Source organism: Orbicella franksi, chromosome 9 (genome assembly GCF_964199315.1).
Source record: "Orbicella franksi chromosome 9, jaOrbFran1.1, whole genome shotgun sequence".
Taxonomy (NCBI): Eukaryota; Metazoa; Cnidaria; class Anthozoa; order Scleractinia; family Merulinidae; genus Orbicella; species Orbicella franksi.
The window spans coordinates 3,561,710-3,573,850 of record NC_138153.1 but is presented as its reverse complement, the minus strand read 5'-3'; the positions used below and the strand labels follow the sequence as shown (position 1 = coordinate 3,573,850).

General features: G+C 37.8%; 1 protein-coding gene across 1 annotated transcript; it reads right to left on the bottom strand.

Annotated features, from left to right (window-relative positions):
* Positions 1-602: 602 nt before the first annotated feature.
* Positions 603-11,583, bottom strand: LOC145498150 (uncharacterized). Its single transcript, XM_081478032.1, has 12 exons — positions 11,162-11,583; positions 8,764-8,898; positions 8,320-8,421; positions 8,016-8,075; positions 7,533-7,589; positions 6,330-6,349; position 5,958; positions 5,277-5,399; positions 5,084-5,185; positions 4,562-4,621; positions 1,156-1,208; positions 603-790 (listed from the first exon to the last, which is right to left on the bottom strand). Exons 1-12 carry the CDS (start codon positions 11,570-11,572, stop codon positions 667-669), a joined length of 1,248 nt encoding a protein of 415 aa, XP_081334158.1. The 5' UTR covers positions 11,573-11,583; the 3' UTR covers positions 603-666.
* Positions 11,584-12,141: the final 558 nt, after the last annotated feature.

Here is a 12,141-nt window from a genome sequence, read left to right as displayed (position 1 = left end):
GCCAAATATGAGAACCCAACATTTTGAATGAATTTTCTACTGAGGTGTTTAAAATACAGAGTTGGTAAACATATGTTATCCTCAACACATCCAGCCTGGTGCACTCTTTTGGTTAGTGGGGACAAGGTGAAGGTAGGAAAGGGCGAAATGGGCTAACCAAGGGAAAACAAGATGGCTATGACCTGTACCAGAGAGTGTGGAACAAGCTACGACTGATCAAGAGCCACTGTAGGCTTGATTTCTGCCACTCTCATTTCCTGAACAGTGACTGGAAATTGAGCCTATGAGCCCTTGTAGGTTGGACAATATTACACTCCAAAACACCATTATGCTACACTTCTATTAACTTCACCAAAGTTTGCCTTAATGCATTCGAAAGTTGACATGCGAGCGCATGTTACTGGATAACAAGAAATCTGGACTGGATGAAAGGCAAAATGAAGGAAAAATAGACTGCACAAGGTATTTACAAATGTTAAAACATTTGAAAGAAAGAATCATTTTGCATGTGCCTATCATTGTTTGATTGATGTGCTGAGTTACTGCTTCACAGGTAAAAGCCCCTGACAATTTTAAAAGACTTCCCAAATAAACAACACCACTCTTGTTGAGCAATTTTATTTCAACTGAGTGGTAAAATTTTCACAGGCCATATTCATGGTGTATTTACACATCCTCGTAAAGCCAAGGGTAAGCCACAGGTTTCCAGTCCACAAGCTCTTCATCTTTAAACCAGAGAGCAATTTCCTTCTTTGCTGTTTTCACAGAATCACTCCCATGACAGATGTTCCTAAAGGAATGAAATTATTTCAAAAAATACACACTGTAAAAAGATTAAATTCCCTCAAGTTGTATCAAGAAGTATTAATTTGGGTGAGGAGTTCATGAACCAGTACAACATAAGTTGCTTGGTTACATCATCACAGGAAGAGCAACCTAACAGGTGAAGAAATTTTTAGCTAAATGATGATTACATCTCTGCCCCAACAAGGTCAAAATGGGCAATTCCAGAAATATCCACACCATACCCTACTTGAGACCAAAGAGGTCAAATCAATACCCTATTTCTGACCAAATCAGCTAAAAAACCATACCCTTTGGGGTCGCACATACCTATATTAATATAGCCCACATCTTGAAGTCAAAACAACCTACCTGCCAATGTGAATGGAGAAATCTCCACGAACTGAGCCTGGCTTAGATTTTGCCTACAAGTGAAAGAAAGATATGTCAAGACGTAATCACCTGCGGCCGGCTGTAAGTCTTGATAAGTGGTTCCCAACTTAATTATAGTGTTGCTTTCAGAATAGAACAGAACGTAAAATATCTAACTTTTAAAATGACATACAGCAACACCTAATGGACACAAAATGGGCTTAATGTTAACCCTCGAGCAATAGTAGTCTGCCCACTATCAGAGGAGGATACAAGATTTTTCAAGGGAGGGGTGGTTGGTATCTTGGGGTCGCAGAATGAATGAAGTAAATCTCCAAAATGCAGCAATTTGAGAATTGGAACCTAGTAATTGAAAAATCATACTAGAAATATAAGCAATGCCACTATGGGGCGCCGTTTGTAAATTTATTATTTAGGTCGAATTTATGCCATTTTCCCCTTATTTATAAATAATTGGAAATGCCACAAAATTTGTTTATAAATAAGACACAAGAACTTATCTGTTGATATGTAAATAATTATTTTAGGTACGTCCTGATTTATAAATAATCTTTTACCATAGAGTTATTATATATAAATAATGAACTAAACAACTTCAATTATTTATATATCAGGCCACCTCTAAAATAGTTATTTACATATCATGAAGTTTGTAAATCCCATTATTTATAAATAAATTACTTCGTCGGGAGTGTAAATTCATTATTAAGAAATAATAAATTTCACCTCGCCGAGTGTAAATTTATTATTTTTAAATAATGAACTTCACTGAGTGTGTAAATTCATTATTTAGAAATAATGAATTTCACCTCCCCGGGTGTAAATTTATTATTTATAAATAATGAACTTCATTGAGTGTGTAAATTCATTATTTAGAAATAATGAATTTCTCCTCGCTGAGTGTAAATTTTTTATTGATAAATAATGAACTTCATTGAGTGTGTAAATTCATTATTTAGAAATAATGAATTTCTCCTCGCCGAGTGTAAATTTATTATTTATAAATAATGAACTTCATTGAGTGTGTAAATTCATTATTTAGAAATAATGAAGTTTCATCTCGCCGACTGTAAATTTATTATTTAGAAATAATGAATTTGACCGTGTGTGTAAATTCATTATTTAGAAATTAATTATTTAGAAATAATGAAGTTCCATCTCACCGAGTGTAAATTTGTTACTTAGAAATAATGAACTTCACTGAGTATGTAAATTCATTATTTAGAAATAATAAAAGTATGAATGACTGACCCAGCGTCTCTTGCCCGATCGATTTCGGAGGCTGTTTCTCGCGCTATAAGTGAGACAGTTAATGCTGCCTTTGCTCAGGTACGTATGCAGCCTGAAATTCAGCAGTGCCGGATCTAGGGGAGCCCCCCCCCCCCCCCTTATTTTGGTTAATTGCGTTTAAGCGAGAATCACGCTTCAAATATCAATTACGTAGTTCTTATTCACTCAACAATTCGCCAGCTCACACTGCAACAGGAACAACGACAACGACAACAACTACTCAAAGGCCGAGGTAACAGGTAAATTTTAAGCCAAGAAATTGCTGCATGAAGAAAACGCAGAACGTTAAAATCGGGAAATCGAATAATGTATTTACATGCTTAGATAATTCTTTGTAGCCTGCGAACAGGCTCACGTTGGAGCACAAACGCGCTCGGCTTAGCTGAGAGCGAGAAATCGACGGGCGAAGTCGCGAGAGGAGAAAGTCACTTTCTTGGCGCCTCTTTCCCGCCCATCGCTATTCCTCTTCGTCACTCGCGCGTTTGATTCAAACGTGAGCCTGCTCGCAGGTTAAATTCTTTGTGACCTTTGTGACCTTTGGACGGATAGCTGTGTGACACACTTTGTTTGGCTTGATCAAGTCACGGCTGGGCATGTCTATTCCCGGCAAGTCCAAAGATAGTACACGTGGAAAGCTAAATTCAGTTACGTTCAAACCATTATTGAATTTCAATAGAAATCAGACCTTTCACTTAACACGCCAAGCGATTTTTATTTTCTTCATGCAGCAGTTTCTTTTCTTAAAATTTACCTCTTACCTCGGCCTTTGACTAGTTGTTCCTGTCGCAGTGTGAGCTGCCGAATTGTTGAGTGAATAAGTACTACATAATAGGTAGTTGAGGCGTGGGGGGGGGGGGGGGGGGCAGGGGTCCGGGCTCCCCGGGCCCCTCCCCCAGATCCGCCACTGCTGAATTTCAGGCTGCATACCTACCTGAGCAAGGGTAGCATTAACTGTCTCACTTATAATGCGAGAAACAGCCTCCGAAATCGATCGGGCAAGAGACGCTGGGTCAGTCATTCATGCTTTTATTATTTCTAAATAATGAATTTACATACTCAGTGAAGTTCATTATTTCTAAGTAACAAATTTACACTCGGTGAGATGGAACTTCATTATTTCTAAATAATTAATTTCTAAATAATGAATTTACACACACGGTCAAATTCATTATTTCTAAATAATAAATTTACAGTCGGCGAGATGAAACTTCATTATTTCTAAATAATGAATTTACACACTCAATGAAGTTCATTATTTATAAATAATAAATTTACAGTCGGCGAGATGAAACTTCATTATTTCTAAATAATGAATTTACACACACAACGAAGTTCATTATTTATAAATAATAAATTTACAGTCGGCGAGATGAAACTTCATTATTTCTAAATAATGAATTTACACACTCAATGAAGTTCATTATTTATAAATAATAAATTTACACCCGGGGAGGTGAAATTCATTATTTCTAAATAATAAATTTACACACTCAGTGAAGTTCATTATTTAAAAATAATAAATTTACACTCGGCGAGGTGAAATTTATTATTTCTAAATAATGAATTTACACTCCCGACGAAGTAATTTATTTATAAATAATGGGATTTACAAACTTTATGATATGTAAATAACTATTTTGGAGGTGGCCTGATTTATAAATAATTGAAGTTGTTTAGTTTATTATTTATATATAATAACTCTATGGTAAAAGATTATTTATAAATCAGAACGTACCTAAAATAATTATTTACATATAAACGGATAAGTTCTTGTGTCTTATTTATAAACAAATTTTGTGGCATTTCCAATTATTTATAAATAAGGGGAAAATGGCATAAATTCGGTCTAAATAATAAATTTACAAACGGCGCCCCATATGCCACAAAGTAGAATTTATGAGGTACCTGTCTAGAGAGTTTGCCTTCATTTCTTCCATATTATTCACAATTCTTTTTAATTTTTTTTATTTTTTTTTTTGCTCCTTCAAAGAGAGGGTGGCTAGCCACCAAATCCACCCCCCCCCCCCCGACCCGTCGCTAGGTCCCTTTTTAAAAAAAAAAAAAAAAAATAGGTCAGTATTATGGTCACACTTACTGGGTCTGTTTCTCCCAGGATATCTCTGCAAGTTTTAACAACACCAAGACCTTCCCAGACCTAAAAAAAAAAAAGAAAATAAACAAATACAAATCTCAACAAACTGGGCCTGAATACGAAGATTTAACACGAAAACTGTTGCTAACATTTTCTTGAAGAGAGCACAAATATTAGACGGCCTTGGGAATGTTTCACATGATTAACTGTTGACAAACATGCAAATTTCTTCCAAGAAAAGTTTATTCCGACTGTGAATATCCCATTGAAGTGCATCTTTGCTGTATTAGAATAAAAGTGTTGAGTGTTGAAAAGATTTAGAAACAATATAAACGAGCCGATTGTGATCATTGTAACTCGATTGTACAATGGAGACGATCGAACGCGCTCCTTTATCAACATGTAGGTGTGCATTATTCAACGAGGAAAAATCTCTGCAGAAAGGTGCAAATTAAAATATTTCTAACAATGAGACAGAAAAGAAAAGCTAAATTACAATAAAAGCTTCACGAAGAACTTCCATACCATAGGTACAACTGGCCCGGAGGACATGTACTTCACCAGACCTGGGAAAAATTTCTTGTCTTTCAGCTCTTCATAATGCTGTTCAAGGAGCTCTTTACTTGCCTTAAGAGACACAAAACAACTATTAATGTACCATTTGCAAAAACCATATAATGGTTTCAAGGTAACAGAAACAGTACTTCTGAAATTGCACCTGCATGAATTTCATGGCGACCAGTTTGAATCCCTTCTGTTCGAATCTTTTGATGATATCCGCAACAAGACCTCTGTGAACGGCATCTGGTTTGAGCATGAGGAATGTTCGCTCCTTGTTTTTCTTGTCATCCTCAGCCATTCTCGGAACTTATTTTTTGACAACACAGTACACGAGTACGCCACAAACAACTTCGCCGAGTTTCTGGAAGCAGAGAACGTCACGCCACGTGGGCTTGGCCTTTAATTATTGTCCAAATTAGGAAGTCAATTTTGATGGGGAAGGGGAGGGTATTCGTGCGTTGCTCAGATTTGCGGGACAGAGCGCGAAAGGCCTTGGTGCGACGAAAATCAAATACACCTTTGTTCCCCTGTTAAAATAATACAACTTTTTCAAACAATTTAAATAAACCGCCTACAGGGAAAATCCGGCCAGTATGAAACCAGCATTGAAAAATTTAGCAAGAATCTCAGTCCAAAATGTCCACCAAATAGCCTCCCTTTTTTGAGGCCCCTTAACGGAGTGGGTGGGGGGCGGGGATTTGAGTATCCCACAACTTGTTAAGTGGGCAGTTAACATCCCATATCCCATTTATTCCAGTTGCAATAATTAATGAATTTCCTACTCGATATCCTGTTTTATCTGGTCTTAAAATTTAAAAAAATTAAGATGGCTCTGAACCCTACCTACGGAATTTTTTTAAACTTTATCAAAAGTTGCGTCTTATCATGCTTATCAAAAGTTGAGAATATAAGAAAAAATTCACTCGGCCACTTTTTAATTATAAGCCCCAAAAGCTGTAATTAAGGGTGTTTTTAAGGAGGTCATACTGTTACTATGGTAACCTATTGCATCACAAAAATGATAACATGTTCACCAATGATTGGGCAGTTTTTTGATACCATGATTGTAGCATCAAGTGATAAAGAGTGGTTATAACGACCCATCAAAATCTAAGTGTTGGAAACTGTATTGAGCCACCTTAATATCCTGCATATCCCATTAATTTTCCCCAAAATATTACGTACCATCCCACTGATGTTTTGCCCAAACATCCTGTATCCTAAAGACCCCTAAATTATGGGCCCTCTATTGTGTCAAATGCCCAGCCATCTGAGAAGGGCAGGTTGGTGGCTCTGGGAGCCTCTTTGAGATCAACAGTGGTAACTTCCTGGAATCGACACAGTTTTACATTTTGTCACTTTTATGTAGCAATCATACCAGGTTTCCGGTCAGCAATTGCACTAGTGACATGCTAGTATGTATGCTTTAAATGAAACAAGCAACAAAACAAAATGTTTAATGATCTGACAATAGAGCGAGTGGATGGTAAATATTAAAAGGCAGTCAGATGAAAGAACAGTCTTTCCACAGACCCTTTATTCTGTTGAGTTCATCAAGATTGAAGGCACAAGTGTTAACCACAAGGGATTTGAAAAAGCCTGAATGCAAGGCAGTGGCCCTGGGGAGAGAGAAAAAAGTGAGTAATCATTTTTTATGTGTGCCTGCTTTGCAGCTGCTCTCGGGCTAGCTCTGTGCTCATGTGCTTGAAAAAAAAAAAAAAAACTCAAGGCAAAAAAAAAGTAAACTTCTGCAGACAGATTAATGAACGAAGGGATGAATGACCACTGAAAGATTCATTGAAGGCACAATGGCTTTTTTATTTTGTTCAGTCACAAAAAAATATTTTTTTTTATTGTGAGCAATGGCATTTATTCCTAACTACACATTATTACAAATATTTAGTCTTCATAAACATATTTATAAGCTGCTGGGTTCCAGTCCACTAGGTCCTCCTTGTTTTTGAACCAAAGTGCAATTTCCTTCTCTGCACTTTCTACTGAGTCACTTCCATGAATAATATTCCTAGAGAAAGAAAGACACATTTCAAATGAGTAAGTCTTTGTCATTACATGATTTGATTTTAAGAAGTGGCCTGGATGCTAATTTGCTATTTGCCCCAAGGGAGGGCACCTTTAAGAGAGGGGTGTGTGGTTATTTAGGACGGGGCACTTGATTCTTCTTAAACATACAAACATCTGAATATGATACAATACTTTTATGAAAAAGGACAGATGCTTTAACTGAAAAACTGTTAAGTCACAATTTTTTATTGGGGATCTGACAGTCATAATGTTCAATATTACAACAAATGAGAAATAACTTAATACTATTTATTATAATAATTGAAAATAACCAAATACGATATAAATGTTGATGTATAATTATATTTATTAAAGAAATCTGATTTAAAACTTGCCTTCCGATCTGGATGCAGAAGTCTCCACGGATTGTGCCTGGCTGTGATTTCGCCTGATGAAGGTGTAAAAAACATGCAATATTACACTTGCACTTACATTTTGAAATTACAATATTAGCAAAAAAAGAAAAAAAAAAGATACAATCATATATAACAATTAAAGGTGAAAATGGTATATAGTTTGTGCGTGCAGGCTAATAGAACCGCGAGGTTATCGAGTTAGCCTTCACATCGTTTGAGTGAACATGACAAAACATGGGAGTAGAAGGACAGTTTACTAAAGGAAAGAGCTAGAAAAATCTTTAAAATAGTTGAAACAACACCAACATTACAAACATTCAATTATAATTATTTATAGCACTTACATTATTTTATAATGAAACTACTGACAGATTTTTCTTTTATAAATAATTTACCGGTAACAATCATTTGGTAATTATTGCAAGCCATAGGAAAGTAAAAAACATTATTTTACTCACAGGATCTGTTTCTCCAAGCATAACACGCCCTGTTTTAACAACTCCAAGGCCTTCCCACACCTGCATGGAAAAATGTCATAATTTTACAATCACAGTACTTAGTTCTAAACAGTCACCCAAAAGGTTTCATAAGCAAACAATTTACCTGTTTCTACTGGAAAACATTAATTTTGGTGGTCAGACAAATCAAACCTTTTCAAATTCAAACACATTTCTTCACAACAGTATCAACAATAACAACTGCTCGTAAAGCATACTGAGACAGAAAGTCAATTCAAACATGTACTATTCTGCCACTACTTACCATGGCAACAACAGGTCCACTGGCCATGTGTTTCACCAGCCCAGGAAAGAATGGAAGATGACTCAGGTCAGCATAATGCTCTCGCAGATGGTCTTCACTTGCCTATAAATAAAAAGAAAGAAAGTATCATAACCATTATGAGACTAACCAGATTCAAGGACTTAATGTCTTGTGAAATTCGTCAGTCTAAAGGTCAACAAACTGTTTGAGGGGTCAGTAAATGGCACTCTGTGACAAAGCATAATGCAAAATTTTAGCCAAATTTCAAGTGCATCAATTTTTACCCATCACTGTTCTGAAGTATTGGTTGATTTCTAAGTCTAAGAAAGACATGTCCTTTCTTAAAATATATCGGTCTGGCTGTCTAGCAAGCTCTCAAATTTTACCCTTTCATCATCCTACCAAAGACATCAAAAAGCCTAATATGGGATTACTCTCTCCTACCTGCATAAATTTCATTGCCACTAATTTAAATCCTTTCTGCTCAAATCGCTTGATGATGTCTCCAACCAGTCCTCGTTGGACTCCATCAGGTTTTACCATTATAAAGGTTCTTTCATGCTTGCCTTTATTTGGTGCCTAAATACACAAAAAACAGCAACTGTGATCAGATCTGGGGTTCTCTTCAGGTCCTGGCACAGCTAGACTACGAGCAGTCTCTCTTTAGCTTGAAAATTTGGGGGAACACTGCTTGTGGCTCGCAGCTTCCCATGTGACGCTCCCATACTCATGTTGTTTTCCATTCCTCCTTGCTTTCTTCCCCATGGATTTTCGAGCAAAAGAGAGACTGCTTACAGCCTATAGCACAACATGCATGCTATCCATTTTCTGTTTGAAAGCTTTGAGACTTAAGTCACTTGTCAGTTCTTAATAACACAAATTCCGAGATGAGATCTACCAGGGCATATCCTTGACAATTTGGTTATGTCATGCCAGATGAGTAAGGAAATGGATTTTCATGGTTGTCCTGGGGTGGTTAATTAGGACCAGTGTACAGCGGATGTCAATGCTTTTACAGCTTTGATGTTCTCAGATCAGGGTCGAAAATTAAAATTTCCTACAGGGGCCAACTGCCAACTGGTTTGGTCCCCAACTATTCCAAAATCTCTGGTCAAAACAAGGAAATTTGACCATTTGTTATCATATTAATAAGCGTATAAAACAGAGACACACACATCAGCTGTATAAGTCCTGAGTGTTGGGTCTCTCAGAGAGGTTATTTCATGTCACAAATACTGGGGGTCATTTAATCCAGGCAAATTAGGTTACCGGTCACCTTGCCACCAACAAGCTCGCCACCAAGCAAAGTCTCCTCGCCACCAAATTACAAACAGTCTAATAACATTACATGTAAACCACAAGCCAAAGAGATTTAAATTTGTTCTACTATGTTTAGTTGTGTAACTCGCACAGCTCGTGTAAGGTTGATTAGTTGTTTGATCGTTTAGCCGAAGCTTTTTATGAAACACTTAAGCTTACGAAAGCTTACACCCGCTTTCAGTGTTATGTGCATAGTGACTATCTCTCGACATGCCATCTTTCAACATGCTATGTAACCTGGCCTATGTCAAAATGTAAGCACAACTGACTTCATTACGGTCAAACTCAACTTCTAGTCATTAAAGATGGATTTATTTGACATCAAACTAGGCTAGGAGTATCAAGAAAACATTCTGTGACGGATAAATCGACTGTTTTGAATGTTTACATCTTTCGAACATTAACTGAGCAGTAGCGGCCCAATTACACTGGAAGTCACTATTGAGAGCCGATCGACTACACTAAAATTGTTTGAATTATCCCATAAATCGGAATTCCACAATCTTCTTCATTCATTTGAGGTCAGTAATTATCATATACTTGTCATTTGTTCCGCTAATAACCAGGAAAATTGCCAGTTTCACGGGTAAACGGTCTTTCAGCCGTTTACATAGCATGTCGAAAGATGGAATGTCGAGAGATGGTCGAAAGATGTCACCTATACATGTAACACTGAAAGTGGGTGTAATTAAATGCAAACACAAAGGCGAATTGAAACAACTGAGCAATAACAACACAGTCAGTTCTCAAAGAAATATACATGGAGTTGAATTCTGAAAGCCGTGATTTCTTGTTGGACAATGGAACACAAACCGTATCACGTCACGTCCTATCACATCAAGCTAGCAAACCTTCAAGTCAATTGACATTGTAATCGCTCGAACAGCTAACACACCTCCACTACTTTATTCTACTTTATCTTTCCCTTGGTGTTTGGTGGCAAGGTGGTTTCTCGGTGGCAAGTTCGTTGGTGGCGAAATTCCCTGGTGGCTAGGTGACCGGATACGAGAGTGTAAGATGCAACATTTGTGTAGCTGACATTGCACCACCCTGAGAAGTACTGGGACATTTGGGAGAATCTCTTGGGAAGATAAGAATTGAGGGGTGGGGGATGGAATTCAAAAGTTCACTTTCCAAGCAGCTGGGAGGGGGGGGGGGGGCGGGGGGTTGTGGTGGATTTTTGGCATTTGGACTTGGTTGCATCAGAGCAACTACTGAGTGAGCCAATATCTCCAATCAAAGTTCTGATAAGTTTCCAATGACCACCCGAGTGTCCACAATCATCGATTGTGCAGGTTATTGTACAGGTAAAGATTATATTTTTCCCGGTTTATCTGGGATCAAGTGAACTGTCCACAATTTGAGCTTGCTGGGAGAACTTGCAGGTGTCCGATATAGCTATAGTACCGGTTGGACTGTAATTTTCAAGCTGGACTTGTTAAGTATAACTGATAACACCCCACTGCACTTCACATCTAAGTTAACGCTGGAAACGAAACAAATATTTATCCAAATGCTATACCTTGGTCGCAGCATGTACATTTCCAATGAGGAAAAAATTATTCTTGTACAATTGAGTTGCCGCAAATAGTCCCGCAGTGGCTGCTGAAGCTCCGATCAGAAGAGGCCCAGCAAAACAAAAAGATGATGCACCATCTTTCGATTGAGAAGTCAGTGCTCTCCTGGTCACTGCTGTTCTGACGGCGCTCAGAGAAGAACGAAGAATTGGACTAACACGGCTCCGAAATGCCATCTTACTCAAGGAAGGGAAGCTCAAGGACCATGTGACCAAAGGACTAGGTTCAGTTGTGGCGGGGGCAGGGTGGTAATTAAGCGGGGTAGGGGTAGGGTCTCGCAACAACGATGTGGTGTCTGGGTCTCTTGTAATAGGAAACTCCCTTCCCGTATTAAAAGCTAAGTAATTTTGCCTCATGCTGCAGTAGACTTGATACTACATAGATCTTACCTTGCATTGTTCATTGTTGCCCTCGCAAAACTGTTGCGATTGACTCCCTGATGGCTCATGTGATTCATCGAACTGGAAATCATTATTTTTATTATTCTGTTTGAGATCATCGTGATTCTTACCAGGAAGTGAGTTACCGACTATTTGTACTGTAGTTAAAAGTGTAAGAGTGATTAGAGACCTCATTCTTAATAATTATATACCTACAACATCCGTTTCAAGGGAAGAAAATTCGCACATCACTCCGTGCCCCGCCCCGGGAGAGGTGAAGACGTCTTTTTGTCGCGTTTTCGCCTAAAAGCCTGGGAACAACTAGTGAAAATGGGTCCACCATGTGTACCTGTGTCACAGCAAATAAATGATATACAGTTTACAGAGTCCTGCGTATTTGGTTCGCTTGTACACACAACGATTCAAATCCCGAAGTTTAGTAGCCTACAAACGCAAAAAGTGTTTTTTTGTCTGTTGTTCATGCCTCCGGAATGGAAAAAAATATTTATGGAAACGCCATCGAGAAATAGTTCACGAAGTATTTT

What these genes read in the sequence shown, in the direction of transcription:
- LOC145498150 (XM_081478032.1), bottom strand. Translation starts at nt 11,572, where the DNA reads ATGAGGCAAAATTACTTAGCTTTTAATACGGGAAGGGAGTTTCCTATT. An exon ending in GCATCCAGATCGGAAGGCAA is followed by an intron (nt 6,350 to 7,532) that starts GTTTTAAATCAG and finishes CCCATAATTTAG; the next exon opens with GGGTCTTTAGGATACAGGAT. An exon ending in CCGGGCCAGTTGTACCTATG is followed by an intron (nt 4,622 to 5,083) that starts GTATGGAAGTTC and finishes TTTTTTTTTTAG; the next exon opens with GTCTGGGAAGGTCTTGGTGT.